Genomic DNA, 26,309 nt, shown 5'->3' with positions numbered 1-26,309 from the left:
AATTAAAGACCTATAGAAGGTTATAGAAATAATTTTCAAATAATTATTTACTTTTTACCATATGGATGTATTAACATTAAAAATACATTAGTTTGTTTTCTTCATTAAACTACCTTCACTTTTGATTTGATGTTTTAGAATATTTTTATTTGATTACATATATTACTTTTTTATTTATAATTTCCAGATTTCTCTGGAAAATGGTATACAGCTTCTACTCAATAACTGAGTCAGCTACAAAGGTCTTTGGAAAAAAAATCCATGCTCAATTTTCTCTGTAATGAGAAATTTACCACAATTTGGTGAGTTCTACAGTGACATTCCATGTACCTGAAAAAGGATGATCTGTGCTTTTCAGGGTTCAGAGGATCAGATCTTGTTTTAGAACAACTCTGGTATTGCTTTGGAACTTTTCTTTGAAATGGAATTGGTTTTCAGTTTATCCATGTCTACATGTTTATGTTCCTTTTCACTCACTAGTGTGTTTCACACATGTGGTCTCACTTGCCGATGTGAAGGGGGAGGCCACTTTTCAGGATTTGGGAGTTCAGGGCAGTTGTGTGAATCTCCCTTGATGTGGCAGTGCAGGCTGTCCCTGGCCTTTCATTCCTGTCCTCCCCTACCTTCTGGGCTTTCCAGTGTGTAGTTTTAATTTGGTAAAGACTTGCCTTTTTAAATCTTGTCTTAAAAAATGATGGCAAATCATATAGAATATCTTCTTGGCTTAAAAAAATGTATAAATGCCTTAAGGCTAGGTAGAGAAATGCCAGGAACACAAAGCAACTTTGCAAAGGGCTCCCAGATGGCTTTTTCTTCCTGTGCCATCTCTTGTGTCTTTACGTAACTTATGTCAAATGGGTGACATTTTCTACTGTGAGGAACCCAAACATATTTACCTAAAATCTTCTGTGGAAATTATTTACTTTTGGATACTTTCAGTCCAACCCCATGCGGTTCCTGGTTTGTAGTCGAGGGAGAATAAATTTATCCAAAGTTACTTAGGTTACTGTTTTTTGACTTAAAGATGAAAGGGGGTAGTAAAACTGATTATTGCCTTATTAAAAGTTCCTTGTGAGTACTTGTGTATTGGTTTTTCTAAGCTCTGGCATCTAGGACTGTGATTTACTTTTTAGAGTTATCATACCACACAGTAATCATTTGTACATATTCATAATGAGCTGTCAGTATGGAATTTAAAAAAAAAAGTGGATTAAAAACATTATGGAGCTCACCTGCAAATATATTGGAAACTTTCGGTCATATTTTTTTTCTGAAAAAATATTGATGAAATATATTTAAAATGTTTAAAAAGCAAAAATAATTGTAGTGTATATATATATATTTTTAAATCTAAGCCAAACATGAAAAAGCAAAGGTAACGAATGGGCAATGCCAGCATATTGGCTCCCCCTAGTGGGAAGCCTTAGATTGCCAGAATCATCTTTGATACACCGGCAACTTTTGGAAATGACTGTAGAAAAAAGGCAAGGTAGAAAGACCAAATAAACAAACAAAAAGACTAACTCTAAAGGGAGAAAAAGAAAAAAAAAGAGAATTGACTCATCTATTTTGTAACTTTCAAAAGGAAGGGAGGAGCTGTGAAAAGGCAGTCGTGAGAATCCAGTCACTGTGGTGCCGTCACTGAGCTAAGCACTTGGGAGAGTTAAATGATAGAATGTATCGACTCAGCGACCTAGGTTCTATTATTTCCCCCAGGTCTGTGATACTGAGATTTCACAGTTCAAGTGGAGTAAGTTTGCCACTTCATACTGGCCTGGCTGACTCCAGAATCTAAACTTTTAACTGTTTCATGCTACTTCTATGTTCTTTATTAGTAATAATCATTGTGATCTTTGTAAACTAATAATACTTTCAACACAAATTCTTCTTCTATTGAATCTTTGGGAATAAACAAATAACTTCTTTATATAAAGAAGCAAAATAACTTCTTCATATAAGAAAGCAAACATAATATGCTTCCAATATTTTGAAATCTGTTTAATATTAAGTATCTCTACCACTACATAGAAAGGTTGAAAATTTTGATTTAAAAAAGCATTAATGGGTTAGATATGTTTTTAGTACTTTGAAAAAATTGCATTACTCAAAAGTGGGTTTGATTCAAGATGCTCTAATTTCAGGGGTAAGATAAAATGTATTCATATGTGTGGGAAAATATAAAGTGATAGTTTGTCTTTTCTAAGTAATGACCATGGATGCATTTCCTTCATTATAAAGTGGCCTCTAAGAAATAGGGGCCAAACACTTTATTCTAAATTATGTCTGTCTATGTTTTATGACTTTTTTAATTATACAGCTATGGTTTAATGGTCAGAGAGAAGCTTCTAGAAAAGTTTTTTGTACGCCAACATTTTTCACCACAATATTATGCAGGAATTTCCAGTTGACTCTCTGCTCTTCCTCAAACCCAAACTGAAATCACAGAAATGGAAGAAATGTGTCCCTTTGCTCTTACCAATTAAAATACTTGTTGCTGTCTTTACTTATATGTTTCACAGTTGCTTGAACCCCAAACCACACAGGCTGAAAGTGAAATATAAAAGAGTTAGCTTGGAAAAACATTTGCTCTATGAAGTAATTGTTACTAAATACCATTGGATCAACAAACTTACAACTTTCAAATGGTTTTGAATGATATTTTTGCTTATGTAAAATTGGCAAAGTTTAGTCAATCTCAATAAATGTACTGGGCGCCCAGGAAAATATTATCTAGGGGGGTTTTATTAACTAATATAGGTCTGAATGATTCCAGTTCTTCTGGTTAACCTCTCTCTCAACAGTTTTATTCCATGCTCACAGTATTATATTAGTTTGGCCCAGAATTGCTTTTATAAATTAGTTTTACATTTTGTTTTTCATATTATGTAGTTATATATATATTTGGCTTGTTATTTATAAAATAAGTATTTAATAATTCTTGGTATAGGTGGACATAGATAATATGGCATTTTTTCAAATCTATGAAATGTAGTTTAATGTTTACCAATTTAAGAAGAAAGACAATAGGAAAAAGAACCCTTTTATTGTTTTCTAATCTGGAATCCTTCCCCCCCAAATACTCTCAATATCTGATATGTTGAAGTAATGTAAGATTTGCAGCTATGTCCTAATACAGACCAAGCTCAGTATCAGAATTCCTCAGACAGAAAGGTGTCAAATTGGATCCAGGGAGCAAATGTGAGGTTCTCAAGGGTTTCTGGGAGGTGGGAGCCAGGTTGATGCTCGGAAATGCCTGGGTCTAACTCCCTTTTCTCTGAGTGCAGATGTAGCCGTGCTGACTCTGGGATTGGCTCTAGAAAGGGGAGTAGAGTCAGGAGAGCTGTAACTATTTCCCACCAATATCATAGATTGTGAAGGCCATAGACACTTGAATAGTGATGAAACCCTAGATGATAAAGGACTCTGTGCAGCAAACATTTCAGCTTTTCAGGTCTGACTGTATCACGGGCAATTGCCCGTTAGGGATCCTTGGGGCCACGGGACACTGTTGACACAGCTGTATCAGGTTTGGCATAGAACAGTGTGTGGCCACCTTGATAAGATTTTATAAGGAGATTTTATTTGAATCCAGAACTTGATCCAAACCAATAATGAGTTTGCGTGTGTAAGGTATTTGAGTGGGACTTGGTTATAGGTGGTTTCATACCGAACTATGGGCTATTGAAATGGGGCCTTTATTCTGAACAATATTGATCTTAACTGATTGCTTCGAGAGTATATGTTTTCAGCCTATAAGAATACAGTTTGTGTTATTCTACTTTTTAATACTCAAAACTCAGCTCACTTTTGCTTTATTATGTTTTAGAGTGCTTATAGGATGTCCTGTGTTCACGTTTTATAGTTACTTTAAAATTTAACATTGTTTTATATTTTTGTCTAGTTAGTATAGTTATGAACTCTTGTGTTTTCAACTAGACCACAAGCTGCTGTTGATAGTCATTGCTTCCATGCAGCTCTTGTTCTCTGTAAAGGGCATGGAGCCCTGGCAACTGAATTGAGCCAAACAGAATAAAACTGAATTACAATTTATGATTCAAGTGGATTTTAAAACTAGAACTATGTGCTCCTGTCTTGCACTCTAATTATGGCTAACACACTGAGCAGTATTGTATTAATAGAGTCAAGATGTGAAAGTCAAAATAGTGGCAGACTCTCCTTGTAATAGAAGATATTTGATCTTACTGATAGCGGCATCTCTACCTCTTGCCCAGATTTACTGACCAGAGCACGGCTATTCTTTGTAGGCCCTGGTGATGCAGAGGGCTTTTGAGGAAATGCTGACGGGGCCCAGTTTCCTTGTATTTCAGATTCCCTATTCTGCCAGGGCGTGAACACACACACACACAAACACACACACGTTAATTATTTCATCATCTGAAGTATCATCAAGAAAGAAGCTAGGGAAATTTAATAAGAAATGAAAATTGATTAGCATAATTAACACCATCATTTTTGGGGTGATAAATAATCATTTTGGTAAATGCATTAGATGGATGACTAGAATTGCTTTCTTAATAAATGTATTAGAAAGTCATTCTCAAATTTATAAAATTAATATTAATTTCCTCTGAATCTTGCTTGAGGGCTTGTGCATTTGGGTTGAACCATGTGGCAAACCTCTCTGCTTTTCTTTCTGTCTCTCCACATGGTGGTCTGAATATTCTTTACGATTTTATCAGCAAGGAATCATAGGAGAAAGATTCCATGTTTGACCCAAGGGGTCAGATTCCTGGGTGTTTCAAGGTTCAGTTTGGAGGACATTTTTTAGTTTGGTCAGTTTTTAATTGTAGGTGTGATACTGCAAGGGCCTTTGGAACTGTTGTACTGACTCTGAACTCTTTGCTTTCACAGTTTTTATTTGCATTGTTCTTGATAAGTAACATAGAAATGTATGTAAATGAAATGTCCTTATTTTATCCCTTATGCTGGTCTGAAAGAAGACTCAAGGTCAAGATCCTCATGACTTTGAGAGCATTTATGTAATACTTTAAATATCAGTACATACTCATGTAATGTGGACTCTCATAAATTCCCTAGTTTCCAAATTGGATTATTGTAAGTTACACGGTAAATGGTTGTGTTTGAAATTATGCATTATTTACACATTCAGTATGACCTATTCTCTACTGAAAATATACTTTCTTTCTTTCTAGGGAATCCCAGGATTTCCTGGAAACCAAGGATTAATGGGACAAAAGGTGATTATTAATGAAAGTTGAGAGATTTGGGCCTGGATCTGCTTATTAAATGGGCAGAGTGGTGATGTGTCTTCACATGGGACACTTTTCAGTGCATTCACGGTGACAGTTAATTGTTCAAATATGATATAATTTCGGAAGTTACTAATTTGACTTTACAAATTAGTTTTTGTTGTTTTACCCAGGTAATATTAGTTTGGATTTCTATACATGCCTCTGTTTTACTTGGTTACGTACATTTCTATCTGGTGCCCTTTGGGGTCATTTTACTACCTTCTGAACTAGTTATTTTGAAGTTCCTTTAGTTCAGATATCTTAGTAATGAACTTTTATTTTTTATTTCATTACAAATATCTTTATTTTACTCTTGTTTTTGAGAGATAATTTTGTAGATCATACACATCAAGATTGATGATTATTTTCTCTTAACACATTGAGGAATGTCTTGTCTCCTGGCTTCTGTTGTTAACCATGAGAAATCTGCTTTGATTGTAAATACTGTTCTTTTGTAAGTAGTCTATTCCTTCCCTTGGGATTCTTTTAAGGATTCTGTTTGTTTTTAGTCTTCTTGAAACTCACTGACATTTCTAGAGTTCTTCTTATTCATCCTGGTGGGAATTCACTTTGCTTCCTGGCTCTGTGGAATTATTTCTATTAACTAGAAAACATCAGGCATTACCTCCATATTACCACTATTTCATTTTCTGTGTTGCTTCTTTCTGGAATTCTAGTTAGATATATTTTATTCCTTCTAATTTTGTCCTCTAAGTAGCTTTTTACTTTCATATTCTTTATTCTGTCTTACATTCTGGTTAAATTTTTGGATATATTTTCCAGTGTACTTACTTTTCCTTTACTGTGTCTAATTTGCTGTTTAAAAAATCCATTGATTAAAAAAAAAGTTTCAATAGTCATAGTTTTTATTTCTAGTTCTAATTCTTAACAACATCTTTTTATTCTTAATAGTATCTTATTCTGATTTGAGGCCTAATCACCTTTCTGTTTTATTTTTTATTTTTTTTAAGACTTCATATATAGTTCTAAATTCAGTTTCTGACAATTCCGGTATCTGTTGACTCTCCCTCTGTGGCTTCTGCCTCCTCTTTCTTTCTTCTTGATTGTGAGCTCATTGCTTCACCTAGTTGGTGGGAGTCCTTGCAGTCTAATGGGAGCATGGAGAGCTGCCTCCTGCTGGCAGCATGGGTACCATCGTAGCTTCCTTGGGAAGTCCAGCCTCTTTCCATGGCTGGTCCTGCAGTCAGTTTCCTGAGCTGAGCTGAGCATCTCTCTCAGACAACCCCAACCCTCTGACTCCTGCATCTCTATCTCTGACAAGGTTTCTGCACACTTCCAAATCCTCAGAATTAAAGCCTCAATCCAGAGCATATTTTATTAAAATGAGGGGTCTCTGAAGTCCTTACCTGCTTCTTACGAACCCAGCGCTCTCTCACAGGGGGCGCTCTTTCCAGGGTGTTGGTGTTCTGGATTCAGAGAATCCCTTGGAGCCCCTCGTGAGCCGCAGTCCCGGAAGTTGAAATTTGAATGCCGTTCTTCTGTACCCTATTTTTCATTAGTTTGTTTTTACTATCATAGCTCTTAAACTCTGATAAATAAAATTTTCTGACGTTTCACCCTGTTGTTGCACCTTACCAGCTCTTTGTCTTCCTTTGAAAGAATGGCAGGTGTCACACCTGGTTTCCTAATGAAAATATTTGACTTAATAATTCCACATACCCCAGGCCAAATCTTCAAGGTGTTAGATTTCTCACTTTCCAGCCTTGTTTTGCTCCTTTCTTACAGTAGAGGAAGGGAAGACAGACAAACTGGGCTGATTGGTATTGAATTTTCATTGTATAGTGCTTTGGTAGGAAATTTCTGGAAATGGATGGATAATTTCCAATTTTAAATTTGATCTGTATTTGATTTTTAGGGAGAAATTGGGCCTCCAGGACCATTAGGAAAAAAAGGAGCTCCAGGGATACCTGTACGTAAATGTCATTGTCATCAGGTGTTTGAAATGTTGTAACTATGCACCAGGAGTTCTTCTTCTGGAGTCCACAAATTCCATCCATTGGTATGAAAAAAGAATGCTTATGTCCATTCTAGAAGACTCACGATTTCTTCATGTTCTCAAGAAGTTGCCCACCCAAATAAAGATCAGAGACCTTACTATAGATAAACCAGAAAACAAAGATCTAATATTTCATATATTGTGCTATTACTAGTATATTTTACATTTTGTAATTGCAATAACATCCTAAGTTGACAGCAAAGCATAGTGGTGATGACATCATATTTTTAATATGGCCATATTGAGATTATATTTTCTGATGATAATTATTGAATTTTTATTTTGCTCATCACATTTCCTTTGCTATGTTTAAGAGAAAGGAGGTGTTTTTAGTATATATGACAGTATTTAAAATAAAAGAAAAACCAAATCAGGTCCTTGAGCTAGCATAGTTATCATTGCCTTATTTTTTAATGATATGGCTAGTTAAAAATATAGGCATTTTGTGACTTGAAGAGAGATTACTATACTTAAAGAATTTATTAGATTGTTCAAGAAATTAGAAATTGTAAGCAATGTTGATAAAGGTAACATCTATGAAGAAACCTAATTCTTAGCCCTTGTGACAAAAGGAGCAAGAGTATAGAAAAAAACCCCAAACTTTCTTTTACATTTGTCTTTTACTAGCCCTTCATTAACTTGTGCTATTGTAGGTTCTTTGAGCAAAAAAGCTATAAGGGCTCTGCTGGCCTTCATGCTGTCTTGCACAGGTTGTTTATTTACTTTATTATCCTTTATTTTAATTGCATGTAAGGACATTTTCCAAGTACTGTATTATATTTTAGAGGACTGATTGTTATGAGAATGTGTAACCTGAAATGAATTTAATATTTTAAAATGATTTTTTGTATACTTCTCTTAAATTCCCCCTTAAAAATGTAGGGCTTGACAGGAAGTGCTGGCTCACCAGGTCAGCCTGGAAATCCAGGACCTAAGGTAAATATAAAAAAATAAGATTGAGAACTTTGTGCAAAAAAATCCAACTATGTATTTCAGTGAAAGTTTTAACTATGCTGATTTTATTTTGAATGTGGTTTTTAATTCTGTGAAGAATCACTTGTAAGAATAAAATCTTAGGCCAAAAGTTTGCATATAAAACAGACTAAAGTAAATCAGGTCTGGTTTAAGAAGGGCAGGTCTGGAATCCCTCACCACTCAGCTCCCTCCTGCCTTCTGGCCTCTCAGAGGGCACTGAGGAATACGTAGCGTTCTATGAAGTTCCGTGCCAAACCCAATGATCTGTTCTAGAGCATAAATAGTCATGATCGAATGCCATCATTTGTACCATTTTCCCAGCCCTCTTCTTGGTATTTTTACTTAGTGGAATGTATATGGAATATTTATTTGTGAAATGCCTTGTAGTGAACATTATTAGGCATTTCTTCCTTAAGGACTATGGGTAAGATAGCATATTATCTTTACTCTTGGAATTTAAAAAAGTAAGGCAAGCTTGACAAATATATTTAGGATGTCAGATCAGATGGTACAAGTGAAATTCTTTTAATACCACACTATGACCAGTTTTTAGGTGTATAAAATCCTGTGCTGACAAGTTTTTAAAAAATTTTTTTGCTGTTACATTTTTAGAGGATGAAACTAAGTATGTTAGTGTGTAGTATGTAGTATGGCTAGCATCACACACACTAAGTATGTAGTGTGTATACCACATACTACACACTAGTGTATAGCATGTATACACACATACTAATACATGTATCACATGCATACATACATACTAAGTATGTAGTATGGCTAGACTCAGGAAACTATACGCAACCATTTAATGTGTATATTCTAGGAACAATTTCCAAAAGGAAGTGATAGAATTGCAGTTTTGGGAGCATTCAACCTTTAATTAGCCATTGTGCCAGAGGAATAGACCTGGCACACTAAATGACTAGCTGACCTAATCTAGTCTTAGTTTCTGAAGCATTGAAGACTAGACAGGATAAAATGTCATGGGAGCCTAGTGATGAGGGAAAAGTAGCCGCCCTTCCCCATCGGGGGACCCTTGTGGATCCTGGAGTGTGGGTCCCAGCTGCAGGAGCCATGCAGAGTTGGTATAGAACCTTTGAGGGACTGGGCTTGCCAAGTAGAGGTTCTTCATAAGTTTTCAAGGTCAATTTGTAAGAAAGATGTAGAGTTCTATAACCCTTAAGATTTGAGGTACAGTGGACTCTCCCCTGGTATTCCGGATGCTCTAAATTCTGAGAATACAGCCTAACATGTCATCAGCTTTTTAAAATTAGCCACTCCATATTGTTGGCTCTCACTGAGCTGGAGGTCAATTAAGTCTGCTGGATTTTCCAATAAAAAGACTGTAGAACAATGTGTTTGTGGCATTTGAAGATTCCGTTGATTTGGCTGAGGAGCCAAGTGGCTATTTCCAGTGTCATGGTTTGTTATTTTTACACAAATTGCTATAAAGTTTGGTTTCTCTCATCTTGTACTTATGCAGTTGTTTTGTTAAAAATAGATTCAGAATGTTAAAATTATAACTGTTAATGTAATCTTTTCAATGAAACATTTTAACTTCTTTGAATGTAGTGTAGTAGTTAGCTCACGCGTTGGAAACTTCGCAAAGGGCCAGTCTTTGAGGGCCATATATTCTCTGCTAAAACTACTCAGCTCTGCTATTTTAATGCAGACACAGCCATGGACAAATGTCAACTGTGTGGGATGTACCTGTGTGCCCCTAAAACTTCATTTACAAAAACATGTGTTGGGCTAGATTTAACCCATGGGCCTGGTTTGCTGACCTCCGAATCCAGCTTATCTCTGCCGGTGGGGCAAAACCCTGAAAGTTGGGGATGAGGCTGAAACTGTGTGGTAGATCTTTGGAACACTTCTAATTCAGATTAGAATACCTCTTTTTAAAAGGGCTTTGACAAAGTCTACTTTACCATACTATGTCCCAGTTTTTAAAAACGTTGCTTAACTGTATTAGGTTATTTTCACAGAATCAGGACTTGTAGTTTTGGCAAGCCTCCTCAGCTCTGTGATTTTCAGCTTAATCACTTGTAAAATTAGACATGTTAAGGAGCCATTGCTCTATGGTTCAAGAATGCTGTTATGTGCTAAGTGCTTTAATTAAAGCTACACATTAGGTTCACAGGTTTGTCAACATGAGCAGCCTAGGAAAGTTTTCAAAAGCTGAAAATAAGGTTGGTTCCCTTACGGATGAACCCAGGCTGGCTCCGGGTGACCACTGGCTGCCTCTTCCAGGTGTCACACACACCTGTCTCGTTAGGGCCTTTGGCAGACGTTGACTGCATTGTGATTTCAGGAATCAACGTATACTCGCAAACCAGAACTACCCTTGACAGTCTCTCCTGGTTAGCCAGCAGGCATGATCTCTCTTTTATATGCAGTCCTCTTTTCCTATCTTACATTCTTTGCTGTGAACTAGGTCTTGCTCTCCAAGTCTATTAGAAAGGACTGTGCTGGAATCTTAAAAAAGGGCACAAATTAAACTTTTTCTAATTCATACCTCTTTAAAGAAGTCACTATACATTTGAAGCTGAGTTTCGTTTCTTCAGTTGCATTCTGAAGGTGAGCCATACCGAGAAAGTGGGACAGGGCAAAGATAAAGACTTACCCAGAGGAGGGCTTCGGTCGGTGCTGTGTGGAGACCTCACCAAGTAGCTCTGGTCCCTAAAGCCTGAATCTCTCCCCTTATAGTTGGGCCTGCCAGTATAACAAGCCAGTAATAGCACTCAACATACGATTTTAGACAGCTTTACTAATGTGTGAACTCATTTTCTTGCATGAAAGAGTTTTTAACGGTTTTTAATGCATAGAGTCTGTGTTTCAAACAGTTGGAAAGTTGAAAATATAAAAATTATGTTTAAGGCATTTCCGTGTCTATATCACATAAGTTATTACTGAATTTACAAAATTCAAATGGTTTTGATGCATTGACAGGGAAATAAAGGTGAACCTGGACTTCAAGGGATGCCTGGGGCTTCTGGGCTCAAGGTAATTGTGATCTGATGCATTTGGAAATATTTCCAAAGAATTATAATTGACATTTGTATGCCTTAAGAAAAGTTATCTGAAATTAGGAGTGCCTTTGTCACAAAGCTAAGGCACATGAAAGGAAATGACCAATGTGGGCCAATTTCATATCTATTTTTGGATACTTTCTCATAGTTTGGGTAGTAGAGACATGCCATATGCTTTGACTTGGTTTTCCTAGAAGTGGTAAAAGCTGTGTGCCCACGTAGACATTCTCTCTGGTCTAGACAACCCCCCTCCCTCCCATGGCTGGAAACACAGCGCCTGGCTCCCGTGCACGCTGCTGTTTCTTTCTTCATTTTCAGAGTGGGGACCCGGGGCTGCCTTTGCCAGTCTCCTCCGTACCAAATGGTTTATGTTTATTTCAATGAGATTTTCAGCTTTTAGAAATCTAGAGAATTATTGAGCAGCTCAGGAGTGGGCACGGCGAGCAAAGAGAACCAAATGTAGTTTCTGCAAAAGACAGTTGTCTTTAGTTAATGTGATAAAGTTTCAAACTGATGGTCAAACACAAAACAAAACAAAACAAAAAACCAACCATGACCATTCAGGATTATGTCCCATCTGTTACATTCTTAACTAAAAGATTGTTGATACGTCATCACTAAATGCTTTCGGAGAAACTCCTTATTTAAGAGTTTAAGAAAATACCCCCTATGTGATGATGGAAAGTAGACAATTTAAGATAACTTAAGGATAATTTTTGTACTGAAATAGCTCAAGAATTTACTTGTAAGAAAATAAAATTCCATATGTATAAAGAAAAAATACAATTGTGTGCACAATTTAACTAAAAGATGTTCACCCCAATATGGTTTATAAAAATAAAATTGTGAAAACCAGTGTTTAACACTATTGGAATTTTATTCAATAAAATATGGTAAGTCAATACAGTTGAATACTATCCTGTGATTAAAAATCATGTTTTTTTTAAAAAAAAAACTATAAAGGCATATAAAGAACTTCACAATATTAATATATGTTGAAGTAAAAGATGAAAATTATGCATGCATTAGCACATGTTAGTAACTAAGTTGTGTATGTGTGATTGTGATAGGTAGAAAATATATAACAAAGTAAAAATAGTGGGTAATGAGATTTTCAATAATTTTTATTTCTTCTATTTACTTACCAGTTTGTAACAATAAAATGTTTTTTAAAGTAGCAGTATGAGAAAGAGCAGTTTCAAGGAGAAAGAAAAAGTGGTTAGTAAGTGAAAAAAGATACCTATATTTATTATTTTTACTAATGTATTGTTTACTTAATTGAACTCATAAAATATAAAAGTACCAAATATTTATAAAATTTTAAGATACAGTATGCTACCAGAACTTCTTAGCTAGAGAAAAATATATAAGAGGTTTTATTGGGACTCCAGTAAACTTTTCATTCTTTATTATTCCTGTAGTAATAACTCTTAAGTGTCAACCAATTTTTTAGCCATCAGTTTAAAATATGAGATGTATGTAGAAATAAAAACAGTGGTATGTTTTTATAAGCAGTAGGTCTGTGATCTGTATGTAATTTCTGCCTTACCTAGGGAGAACAAGGAGCAGTGGGTCCTCAGGGAGAACCAGGATACCTGGGTTTACCTGGAATTCAAGGGAAAAAGGTATGTGTTGTTTAGGAGATGTAATTCACTTCTAATCAACTACTTATATGTAAGTTTTCCTTTGGTGAAAACAGGATAGTAAGACTGGTTATACTTTTCATGATATCACTCATTATCTTCATATCAGTTGCTGTTCCAGTTTTCTTCAGTTTCATTTTCCCATCTGTCCTGTATTGTCTACTTGGTCCTTAAATGAGTATGCCCAGTGTGACCCTCGTCCTTTTTGTTCTGATGAGCAGTAGACAGCGCTCGCTGACAAGGGAATTATCTTCATAGCAGCAATTAAGTGTTAGACCCTTAGTGAATTATAAGTACATCTACTGTGAATACATACTTACATTTAAGGATTTCCTTGTTCAGAAATTTGGCATATAAAAGAAAACCTGTATTTTATTTGCTATAAACACAAAACTCTATGTTCAGATAACATGATGATGTAAAGAAAGAAATTTGGATACTGTGTCCAAGTTCAACTTTGGGCGAGTGCTTACCTTTCCTAATCTGCAAGTTCATTATATATACAAACAAGGACATTGAAGTAGTTGGTCTCTAATGCCTCTTCTAGCTGAGAAATTCTAGGAAACTTGTTATCATGAAATGGAATTTCCCCCCAAAAGTTCACTTTTGAAGCAAATGTTATCTAAAATACCATTTCAACATTATGTTTTATTTTGTTTCCTATAAATTTGTGGCTACTATGAAGTGAATGGAAATTTTCTGTTTGATTTCTTAAAAATAACATTTGTCAAAATAAGTCCTCTCTTGTTTGTTTAACCTCAGATTGTGATCAATATAAAAAATTTTCTTCTTCCTAGTAAATTAAAAATAGTAAATTTTCTTTTGAATGTGAAAGCAAAAGAAAATGTTCATTTAGAACATTATTTTGACAGGATGTTGTTTTAGTCTCTTCCCAAGCATTGTGTTGGAGCCAGCGTCTGTATGTAAGACACTCGTGGAATTTGCATAAGATCATATAATTTTCTTTGCCAAAGAAAAACATGTTTATTTGAAACAATATAGAATATACTAGATTATGATACATATATTTTTGCAGGGGGACAAAGGCAATCAAGGTGAAAAAGGCATTCAGGTATAGTATTCGTTTTTTTTTTCCCTGCTTTATTCTTCTTAATTCTTATATTGCTTTTCCAGTTCCTTCACCTTTAACTGTCAGTGCCTCCTTGTTAAATCCCAGCTTTCTCCTTTTGCTACTAAACTTTTCAACCATATCAAGTCTAACATTAAAATTCTTCACCTGCCCTGGCTGGTGTGACTCAGTTGGTTGGGCATTGTCCTGAAAACCGGAAGATCATTAGTTTGATTCCCAGTCAGGGCACATGCATGGTTTGTGGGTTTGGTTCCTGGTCGGGGTGCATATAGAAGACAACGATCAATATTTTTACATCACATTGATGTTTCTCTCTCTATCTCTTTCTCCCTCCCTTCCCCTTCATCTAAAAAAAATCTTTTAAAAAAGGATTTTTCACCACTTCACTGTTATAGAAAACTTGGAAACCAAGTGATTCAACAAAATAAAGATAGAGATTTTATTATGTACTGTTTATATATATATATAGATAGATAGATAGATAGATTTATGGTATCTATGTTTTAAAATAATTTGAAATGGCTTATGGCACAAATAATTTGATGAGCAATCATTAACATCAAGTATAAAAATATATTTAATAAATAGAAGGATAATTAAACAGGAAATTATATCAGCCTGAGGAAATCTAGGGTGATTTAGAAGGACCTTATGTTTTCGGTATCTTAGCAATGAAGGCAGGGAGAACTATGCTCCTACTATGGAAGACAAGGACATTTTCACCTCAATTTAAGTGGCTGTTGAATGGTTTTTTTCCCCTGTAACTGGACAACTGACCCATGGATAGGATGCCACGAGTAGACTCAATTGATATACTTCTCTGGAATAAGTTATATCTGCTGGCCTTTCAATCGCTTAAGTTTTAGAAACAGAAGACTTTTCCAACCACAAATCATAAATCCAATGTCCGGACAGAACTTTTACAGTGTTTTTAACATTATAAAACTCAGTTACTGTGGCTGAATTTTATGTAGTATAAGTTTAATGTAAAAAGAAAAATACTTTGCAAAATTCCACAGATAGAATTTTGAGAGGTCCAGAATTTTTGGAGGCATAAAAGGAAATTTTAAATTGATATAATTGATAGAGTCAAAGTCCATTAAGATAATAGTCTAATAGTTGTTTTTCATAAAAAATTATTTTATGAAGATATTCAAGTATTATCATGCTTCCTCTAAGTTAGTTTTGAAATTAGGAATGAGGTAAATTTTAAGTAAATGTCTTTGAACTCTAGACCCATATATTCCAATTTCCTTCCTGGTATTGCTGTTGGATGTATCGTGTGCACCTGAACGAGTTCATATCAGAACTTGTCATCTTTTCCGGTAAACCATCTCTTAACCACTGTTCTTTGTAATAGTAATTGGTACCATGACGCAGTCACCTGAGGGGCGGAAAATGTCTTAGAAGTCATCTTAAAACTCAGTCTCTTCTAATTTCTTCACATGTGGTTTTACATCTAAATGTCTCCTGAACACGGCTGTTCTCTCTTTCTGGTCCCCACCATCTATTCACTTATCAGTGCTCCTGGATTACTGTGATATTTTCCCAACTGGTCTATTTGGGTCCAGTCTACTCCCTTTCTTCCACTCCCCCTACACTTTTCTCAGCATGCAATAACTAAATCATCTATCTGCTTAAAAATCACACAGAGTGTGCCCCATACAATTCAAGATAAAGTCTGATCCATAAAGTTCTTCCTGGTTCGACTGAATCTTCTTCAGTCTTATCTCTTGCCACTCTGTTCACTATTACCCACTGTTGCTTTGGCCAAGAGGAGTACTTGCCTATGTCCTCTATGTCTCCCTGGTACACACTCCTATCTTTTCTTCTGCTGGCTACCTCTTACTTGTTGTGAAAGGCTGCACTCAAGGTTGAGTCATTTTCCCTACCCTCTCTGTCAGATGTCCCTTCCTGTGTTTCAGATATTTAATTATACTTCGTGCATTTGTCACATAGTATTTTCATTATTGTACTTAAAAAAATGTTCATCCTCGATTTACTTGCATCTTTCCCACCACTTAGCAAGCAATTTGAAGGCAATAATGATACTGGGTTGGCCAAAAAGTCTGTATGGTTTTTTTCCCTTAAAATAAAAGACACATTTTTAATTTTCACCAATAACTTTATTGATTTGGATAGTATGTCAGCTGTCTCCTGCACCGTATAATGTTGATTGTTCTCAATTAATGTCTCGATTCGATTGCTATTATCATCACCTGGTCTACCTGACTGTGGAGCATTGTCCAGCAAGAAATCTCCAGCACGAAACTTTACAGACTACTTTTGACAATGTTGAATCAGTCACAGCACCTTCTCCATACACTGCAGTTTTTTTGTGTGTGTTTCAGTTGTGTTTTGACCTTTTTTATGTTATGTATTTTCTTCCATTTTCAACATTAAAATGGCTACACAAAAATTCAACAATTTTGATAAGTGTTTTTAAATGCATGCTGATATGACAGCTGTCACATTACAATCTAACAAAATTGTTTCAAAGGAAGTTAAAGACAACTAAGCACTACTAGAGCCATCTTATGGAAAAAAAACAAACACACTTTTTGGTCAACCCAATATCTTTGTTTTAGTGCCCCCAAGGTCCAGCAAATAGGTTCTTCTCAATAAATACTGGGAATTCACTTATGTAAGAAAATGAACAAATCACTATGCAAAAGTGATTTAATATTTTAGTCACTAGATCTTTGATTATATTATCAAGGCATATGTTTTCCTAGAAACTGCTAATTATCTTTTTTTTAATTATTTTATTTTTGTTCAATTACAGTTGTCTGCATTTTCTCCCCACCCCTCACCCCACTCCACCCAAACCCACCTTCCTCCCTTGCTTCCACCCTCCCCCTTGGTTTTGTCCATGTGTCCTTTATAGGAGTTCCTGAAAACACTTCTCCCCACTCTTCCCTCCTTACTCCCCTCTGGCTATTAGATTATTCTTAATTTCAATGACTCTGGTTATATTTTGTTTGCTTTTTTTCTTTTTTTTTAAATTAACTTTCTTTTTTTTAGTATATTTTATTGATTATGCTATTACAGTTGTCCCATTTTCCTCCTTTATTGGCCTCTGCCCTGCACACCCCCTCCCACCCCATTGCCCCCCTTTAGTTCATGCCCATGGGTCATATATATAAATTCTTTGGCTTCTACAATTGCTATACTATTCTTAACCTCCCCCTGTCTATCTTCTACCTACCACTTATGCTACTTATTTTCTGTACCTTTTCCCCCTCTCTCCCCACTACTCCCCCACTGAATAACCCTCCATGTGATCTCCATTTCTGTGATTCTGTTCCTGTCCTAGTTGTTTGCTTAGTTTGTTTTTGTTTTTGTTTTAGGTTCAGTTGTTAATAACTGTGAGATTGTTGTGATTTTACTCTTCATAGTTTTGATCTTCTTTTTCTTAGATAAGTCCCTTTAATATTTCATATAATAAGGGCTTGGTGATGATGAACTCTTTTAACTTGACTTTATCTGGGAAGCACTTTATCTGCCCTTCCATTCTAAATGATAGCTTTGCTGGATAGAGTAATCTTGGATATAGGTTCTTTCCTTTCATGATTTCAAATACTTCTTTCCAGCCCCTTCTTGCCTGCAAGGTTTCTTTTGAGAAATCAGCTGACAGTCTTATGGGAACTCCTTTGTAGATAACTGTCTCCTTTTATCTTAGAGATTTTAAGATCCTCTCCTTATCTTTAATCTTGGCTAATGTAATTATGATCTGCCTTAGTGTGTTCCTCCTTGGGTCCAACTTCTTTGGGACTCTCTGAGCTTCCTGGACTTCCTGGAAGTCTATTTCCTTTGCCAGATTGGAGAAATTCTCCTTTATTATTTGTTCAAGTAAGTTTTCAATTTCTTGCTCTTCCTCTTCTCCTTCTGGTACCTCTATGGTTCGGATGTTGGAATGTTTAAAGATGTCCTGGAGGTTCCTAAGCTTCTCTTCATTTTTTTTTTCAATTCTTGTTTCTACATTCTGTTCTCATTGAATGTTTCTTTCTTCCTTCTGGTCCACACCATTGATTTGAGTCCCAGTTTCCTTCCCTTCACTGTTGGTTCCCTGTACATATTCTTTTATTTCACTTAGCATAGTCTTCATTTCTTCATCCAATTTGCGACCATATTCAACCAATTCTGTGAGCATCCTAATTACTAGTGTTTTGAACTGTGCATCTGATAGGTTGGCTATCTCTTCATTGCTTAGTTGTATTTTTTCTGGAGCTTTGATCTGTTCTTTCATTTGGGCCTTTTTTTTTTTTTTTTTGTCTTGGCATGCCTGTTGTGTAGCAAGGGGCAGAGCCTTAGGTGTCCACCAGGGCGGGGCAATCCATGTGGCTGTGTTGTGGCACTATATGTGGGGGAGGGGGCCCAGAGGGAACAATGGCATTTGCTCCGCTCTCTGTAGGTTTTCAGTCACTTCCCCTGCTACCCTCAATCAAATTGGGCCCTTCTGGTGCTGCTTCCCGAGTGGGTGGGTTTGTGTATGTTCCAGGACCCTGTGAGTCTCTCCAATGAACTCTATTGTGAGGCTGGGAGTTTCTCTTGCTGCCACCTCAACCCCCAGAGGTGTTTTCAATCAGAGGTTTGAGGTTTTATTTCCCCACTCTGAAGCCCTGGGTTGTGCAGTCTGTCTCACTCCCCAGTTGCTCCTACTGGTTTATCTGCTTGCAAATGTGGGACTGCCCAGTCTGCCAGCCTCCCCCTTGCTGCGAGTCCTCTCCTCCCAGCTGCCCATCTCCACCCCTCCTACTGGTCTGAAGAATGTTTCTTCTTTAACTCCTTGGTTGTTGGACTTCCATAAAGTTCAATTTCCTGTCAGTTCTGGTTGTTTTTTGTTTTTATATTTGTCATTGTCCTTCTATTGGTTGTGTGAGGAGGCACAGTGTGTCTACCTATGCCTCCATCTTGGCCGGAAGTGTGCTTGCTTTTTCTTTTGTTGATAATGTTCCAGTTCAAGGTGAGATCATATGGTATTTGTCCCTCACCACCTGGCTTATTTCACTTAGCATAATGCTCTCCAGTTCCATCCATGTTGTCACAAAGGGTATAAACTCCTTCTTTCTGCTGCATAAAATTCCATTGTGTAAATGTACCATAGTTTTTTTTTTAATTTTTATTGCACCATAGTTTTTTGATCCACTCATTTGCTGATAGGCACCTCAGTTGCTTCCAATACTTGGCTACTATAAATTGTGCTGCTGTGAACATTGGGGTGCATAGGTTCTTTTGGATTGGTGTTCTTAGGGTTGGATTGGATTCTTAGGGTATAATCCCAGCAGTGGAATTGCTGGGTCAAAAGGCAGTTCCATTTTTAGTTTTCTGAGGAAATTCCATACTGTTTTCCACAGTGGCTGCACCAGTCTGCATTCCCACCAACAGTGCACTAGGGTTCCCTTTACTCCACATCCTCTCCAACACTTGAAACTGCTACTTATCTTGTTCAACATAGGACTGAACTAGTGCCTCAGGGTCTAGCACAATGTCTTTTATATGGTAGACATCCAAAAATATTTATTGAGTGGACAAATGTGTTTATATATTTATTAATTTTTCTCTCTTTGTGTTTGTTCTTATTTAAATATCCTCACTCAAAATATATTTGTAGTATATTTTTAATTTTTAAAAATTCCTTTAAAGAGGATTTATTGTCCTCAAATGTGTATAATCAACACTGAACATAATTGTCATTTAAATTAATAAAATGTCCACAGCCATTTGATTTTTAAATTACTTTCATGCTGTTAATGCAGACTCAGCAGAACATTCTCGACTATCTAAAATTATTTGCATGTTCTCCCAAAGTTTATTCCTTGCCTCTATCTATTTTAACTATAAGATTAGGTTAATTTTCCTCTCACTTTTTTGAGAGACTAACTACCCCATATCTTATATCATTTTACTATTTGCAGTACTGCTTTTGGGACATTTCTTCTAGACTATAGGATAATGCACAGTTTGTGGTGTATATGTGATGACATCATATATGTGGAAACTAATAATGACATTTAAAAAATTTTAAAGGGTCAAAGAGGAGAAAATGGAAGACCAGGAATTCCAGGGCAACAGGTATCTTTTTTTCTTTGATGGAAAATGTAATATGAGATAATATAACTGGACAATGTCGAGGGAGAGGTACTGGCAAATAAAAACAGGAGGGTCAATGTACTGCACATTCTAATCACACCAGGATAAAAATGCTAGGTGATGGTGGTATTATGTTTTGCTTTAATTGTGTCTTGTTTATTTTCTAATCCTATTTCTATTGGTGTCTGTGGATCTTGCTTTTCAATGCTTTTTCTCTGGCCATGTAAATGGCTGAAGGTGGCCAATGCCACCCACTTTAGGAGTGTTTATTGGTCAAAGACAGCACCTCCATACCTACTGTTTAATCTTGATTTTCTTCTTGCAGTATGAACAGTTGAGGCCATATGTAGTGGAGGAATGTACTTGTTTTCCCGTAGGTTGCTCAGAGATATAAATTACTATGCCAGGGACTTATTAAAATCCTATCCTGAGGGACTGTGCTATGAAACAGATACATAATGAGATTATTTTTCTTCTTCCCTGACTAAAGTCTCCTCATTGAGCAGTGTTTCGGTGAAATAATCATCTGGCACATAAGTTCAGTCAGAGCCAGACTGGACCGAATAGAGTATGTTTCCTGTTGCACTGCCTCCAGTTCAGCTCAGTTCCAACTTGGTTCGCATTTAAGGGGCAAGCTGTGGCTATGAGTCCTCCTCCAGGGTGGGCTTCTTTTGCATGTGAGTAGGAGAAAGATCAGTAACTACACCAGTTCTGGAGACAGGTAGCTGAAACTACAGTGATTTCTCCAAGGATGAGGGTCTCTGCATCTATTACTTGGAGAAATCTGCAAGACCATGGGGAGTGTGTTTTAAAGCATTTGGCTGCAAGGTTGTCTGTAACATGGGATGGAAGGTGAGTGCAAGATATTAAGAAGCATTGAGAATTCAGAAGCTAACAATAAGCACCAAGGTATCTAAGAGGAGAAACAGATTTGAGTTTCCCTGAAAAATGTTCCTTAATTAGTGTTCTTCCACTTGACTCGAATCCAATTGATGACATTGCTAATTCTCCCTGTTTCCTTCTCTGGCAACACACACTGACCCCTCAGTTTCCCTAAGTTAATCACACAATATCTATACACAGTTTTTCCCAGAGGAGGACCTTCACTGCTTCATTCATTCAACCTCCCTAGTCCAAGCCTTTCACCAGAAATTGTTCCTCACAATAATTCTCTAAAAACAAGGATATTTCCTTTGGTATTTGAACCCATCTCACTGGCTTACAGATGACACTCTCTCCAAGGTTCCCTTAACTTGTTTTGTTCTTACTTCTTAAGGGAAATAGCAAGTCTACTCCTTAATGTAGGGTTTGGATTCCCTAGAAAGCTTCTGCTGCAGACCTATTGAAAGCTGCATTTCCCACCTCCAGGGACTGAGCTGAGTGGAGGACCCCCAGGGCCAGGACAGTTGTTGCTTTTCAGCAGCTGAGTGGTCTACCCAAACTCTTTCATAAACAAAGTCTTAGTTACCTGTCACCCTACTAAGGGCTGGACATGTGTAATTTTTTGGCTTTCATGTTGTGAATGGAGTTCAAGTGAATGTTTCTCTCATGAAATCATCTTAGTGGATTCTCGGATGCCAGCCAGCTGTTTTCCGTTTCAGCTCTAATTCAGTTCCAGTCCTGAGAATTTAACCACTTTATCTTTCCTCTTACACCAGCTCCATTTGTAGGATTACATCTGGTAGAGAATGCTGTGCATTTCTCCAGAATCCTCAATATTTACAGAGAGAGTTTTCCTAAGATTTTTATATGAAAATTAAGTTAGCGTTTTTATGCTCACACTTTAATTTGAGAGGCTACCTTTTTTTGTGCCATATACTGATTTTACAAATTTGTCCTTTTGTCTAATTTCAATATCCCTATTTAAGGAACCAAGAAATAAATAAAAATAAATTCTCAAGCTCAAAATTCATTGTGTGGGATGTTATATACTAAATTTCATGTTGAATTGGAGAATACCAATTATTTTTATTTTAAAATTGAATAATGAAATCCTACCTATATCTGTAAAAAACATACCTTTTTTAAAAAAACAGATATTGGGTGATTTTAGAGCCTGAGTGTGTGGTAAATTTAAAAAATGAAAATTTTAATGCCTTTCCTGAAAGTTCTTATTATCTATATTATATCATTGCAATAAATATGTGAAAAAGATAAGTAGAAAATAATTTAATATAGCCATCACATGTATCCTTAGCTAGTGATTGTAATGAGTGAGTTTCATGTATGCGCTCCCCATTGTCTGAATTACTGAGAAAAAAATAAGTATTTTCTTTTCTATTAATCACTTCTGGTAGTTTTTTCTTTAACTCATCTTTTTGTCAGTAACAGGCAATCAAATTTAACTTTAATCCCATGAATAGGAAAATACAGTGCTCCTTTTAATCACCAATATACCTTGTCTGAATTTTAATTTTCATTAAAACAGTAATACATTTTCTATTAAATGTCAGCATAAAATTTATTACTATTATTTTTACGTGTAAATAGAATTCAGATAAACTACCATTCTAATCTACAAATTTGGCCTGCAGTACATCAAGATATTCATATCTAAGAATGAGACAGTTGTGTAAATTAACATTTTTATATGTCCAGTTAGCATATTGCCTAGTCAGTAGTCTCCTTTCAAAAGGCAAAAAACATCTCTTATATGTGTAATTCTGCCACTAATTGTATCAATATTTTTTGAACTAAAAATTAAATTGGTTAACTGTGTGGTAAATGGTGCATGCCACATGACTAGTACTGTAGCTGGCACATTTGTTATAGCTTTTTTCCTGTTAATTTTCAAAGGGAATTCAAGGTCCTCATGGTGCAAAAGGAGAGGTATGTTTCTTTATGTACTATGCTCCCTCTCTTCAGTTCTTTTTGCCTTCCCCACTGTACGAATCTAGTCATTGATATCGCAAGCAGAGTATGTCTTTTATGTGCTTCAGGAGTTCCTAAATTGTGACTTTCAGGATATGTAAATTCATTCAGTTGCGTATGAAATGTGATGCATTTGTCAATATTATTGGTTCTTTTAGATTAAGAGCTAACTTTTTCCTGCATACTTTTCAGTGAGCAATATTGTGTGTTTTTGTATATACCTGTCTCACAAGAATTAAAACTCCTTGGGAAGAGGACTGTGTCACATTCATTATTGTGTCTCTGGCACTGTGCACATTGCCTACATAATACACTGAAGACAGTTGATATTTGTAGGGCTGGATGGATGGCTAACTCACAGTTTAATATGATATAAAATTTCCCTCCTGATTAATAACAGTATTGCCCAGCTGTTTACTAGATAATATGTATATGTTATATATTTATATCCATTACATTGAGGATTTTTAAAATGCAGTTATACCTCCTGAAATATTTAAATAGAACTCTTGAGGATTTCTTTTGCTTTTAGAAAGGTGAAAACGGAGAGCCTGGTGTCCGAGGTGCCATTGGACCAAAGGGAGAATCTGGGATGGATGGCTTGATGGGGCCTATGGGTCCCCAGGGACAACCTGGGGAAACAGGTCCCCAGGGACCTCCAGGATTGGATGGCAAGCCTGTATGTATTCTACTTTCTTTCATAGTTTACATTGCTTTCTACTTGGTATATACATGTTATAACCCTTAATAATCTGATGCAGGGAAGAGAATTTTCAGAACAATTTATTCGACAAGTTTGCACTGACGTATTAAGAGGTAAGTCTCCAGAGAGTTTTTCAAATTAAAACTAAAACTAAATTTTTGGTAGAAATTATAAAAAATATAAGTAAGATAAAGAATAAAATAAAGAACATTTATAAACCCTTGTCTGTTTTCCTAGATTAATATTTTTATAATTAAGATGAAGTATTACCTGTACTCTTATAATATTTTAATAAAGCAATTTATCATTTCATCATTAATACATTTCCTGACATAATTGTGATCATTTAACTCATAAATATGGATGTTTATAATTCACCAAATTTTTCTTCAGGGCACTTTTTACTTTTTTTCCCCCAGTTTTAAGCAGACGATACAATGAAATTGCACCAAGCAATGACTATTTACTTATTAAATTCCTAGAAGTGAATTATTGTCCAAGAGATATACTTCTATGAATTTTAAAAAAAATTATTAGAGATATTGTTAATTTTCATTCACATTTAAACATCAGGGGGGTCCTTGTTTTTAAGCCCAGCTACCAGTCTTACTTCAGAGTGGAAGAATTCGAAATTGTGAGCGTTGCCAGTCCCAACATGGTTCCCCTGGAACTCCTGGGCCGCCTGGTCCTGTAGGCCCAGAAGGCCCCCGAGGAGTTCCTGGTTTGCCAGGGAGAGATGGTGCTCCTGGACTAACGGGCGCTCCTGGACGCCCAGGTGCCAGAGGACTGAAAGGTACTTAATTTGAGTGCATAAGCAAATGACCAAGAAATGTAATTTGTTTGTATCCACACCCTAAATTTATTTACTAGAACAGAATTTATCTGTGTTTTTATGATGACAACATTTTTTGTAAATTCCTTAGTCTTTAAATAATTTATTAACTGAGTTAGAAAACACTTATTCTATTTTCTTGAAGCAACATTTTCAAGTAGAGAGAGATGGGTCAAAATTAGTGAAGCATGTGAAGTTAAAATTAGAAAATGTTGAAAATGGACTTAGATATTTTACTTGAGTTTAATGCTATTTCCTATATTTTTGAATTCAGTAATTTGTTGTAAAAATTATTCAATTTATTTTTCTATTATAGGAAAAATGATGTTTTGCAACCAAATTTCCTAGCAACCTACAACTTACTTCTTTTTGCCTTTGAATATTTATGTGAAATGTTGCTTGATAATTCTTTTCTTTAAGTTTGCATGAATAATATAGATGTTTCATTAAAGTAATAAAAGAATATGTATGATTAACAGAAAGAGCTAAAAATCCCCAAACCATGTTTCTTTCTTAATATTTAGTACCTAATAATTATTTTTTAAAATATTAAAAAATTTTAATTAATTAATTTATTTTTATTCAGTTACAATTGTCTGCATTTTCTCCCCATCCCTCCACCCCACCCCAGCCAGTCCTCCCTCCCTCCCCCACCTCTACCCTCCCCCTTGGCGGTGAGGGACAAATACCATATGATCTCACCTTTAACTGGAACATAATCAACAAAAGAAAAAAGCAAACAAAATATAACCAGAGACATTGAAATTAAGAACATTGTAACAATAGCCAGAGGGGAGTGGGGAGGGGATAGTGGGGAGAGGAGTCTATAGGAGATACTATAAAGGACACAAGGATAAAAAATATTTAAAAAAATTTTTATTGTTCAATTACAGTTGTCTGCATTTTCTCCCCACCCCTCCACCCCACCCCAGCCAAACCCACCTCTCTCCCCCACCTCCACCCTCCTCCTTGATTTTGTCCATGTGTCCTTTATAGTAGTTGCTGAAAACCCCTCTCCCCACTTTCCCCTCCCCACTCCCCTCTGACTATTGTTAGATTGTTCTTAACTTCAATGACTCTGGTTATATTTTGTTTGCTTTTTTTCTTTTGTTGATTATGTTCCAGTTAAAGGTGATATCATGTGGTATTTGTCCCTCACCGCCTGGCTTATTTCACTTACTATAATGCTCTCCAGTTCCATCCATGCTGTTGCAAAGAGAATAAGCTCCTTCTTTCTCTCTGCTGCGTAGAATTCCATTGTGTAAATGTACCATAGTTTTCTGATCCACTCATTTGCTGATGGGCATTTAGGTTGCTTCCAGTACTTGGCTATTGTAAATTGTGCTGCTATGAACTTTGGGGTGCAAAATTATCAGTGGCCCAGAAATAATTATTAGTCGGAGAGACTACAACCTAATAATTATTTCTGGGTCACTGATAATTTTAGAAAGTTTGCTTCAAAAATTCTTTCCCATTTCTAATAATAAATAGGTGGCAAGCTATTTTAAAAAGATGTATTTTTTCCTTTTGATGTGTGTATTAACAGCTTTGAAAGAAACAATCTAGGGGGTAGTGATTTTATAGGAAAAACTAGCTTATTCTCATCTTTGACAATGCAGGCTTACCAGGAATAAATGGGGCAAAAGGGAGCCAAGGGTTTGGGTACCCTGGAGAGCAAGGTCCTCCTGGCCCACCAGGTAAGAACTGGTGTATGTTCATAAGCATTGCTGCATATTTTGCTTTAAGAAAATCATCATAAATCTATGTCAAATAAATTGAAACC

General features: G+C 36.0%; 1 protein-coding gene across 2 annotated transcripts in view; it reads left to right on the top strand.

Annotated features, from left to right (window-relative positions):
* The window catches only part of COL21A1 (collagen type XXI alpha 1 chain), a 168,822-nt gene that overhangs the window by 140,011 nt on the left and 2,502 nt on the right, over positions 1–26,309 (top strand). For both annotated transcript variants that reach the window (XM_053914309.1, XM_053914308.1), the window contains 12 exons: positions 5,175–5,219; positions 7,150–7,203; positions 8,173–8,226; positions 11,215–11,268; positions 12,848–12,919; positions 13,974–14,009; positions 20,058–20,102; positions 22,917–22,949; positions 23,524–23,670; positions 23,753–23,807; positions 24,287–24,487; positions 26,146–26,223. In XM_053914309.1, the coding sequence (XP_053770284.1) occupies positions 5,175–5,219; positions 7,150–7,203; positions 8,173–8,226; positions 11,215–11,268; positions 12,848–12,919; positions 13,974–14,009; positions 20,058–20,102; positions 22,917–22,949; positions 23,524–23,670; positions 23,753–23,807; positions 24,287–24,487; positions 26,146–26,223 (874 nt within the window). The remainder of the gene's footprint in view (positions 1–5,174; positions 5,220–7,149; positions 7,204–8,172; positions 8,227–11,214; positions 11,269–12,847; positions 12,920–13,973; positions 14,010–20,057; positions 20,103–22,916; positions 22,950–23,523; positions 23,671–23,752; positions 23,808–24,286; positions 24,488–26,145; positions 26,224–26,309) is intronic.

Source organism: Desmodus rotundus, chromosome 11 (genome assembly GCF_022682495.2).
Source record: "Desmodus rotundus isolate HL8 chromosome 11, HLdesRot8A.1, whole genome shotgun sequence".
In the NCBI taxonomy this organism is placed as follows: domain Eukaryota; kingdom Metazoa; phylum Chordata; class Mammalia; order Chiroptera; family Phyllostomidae; genus Desmodus; species Desmodus rotundus.
This window is presented reverse-complemented; position numbering and strand designations above follow the sequence as displayed.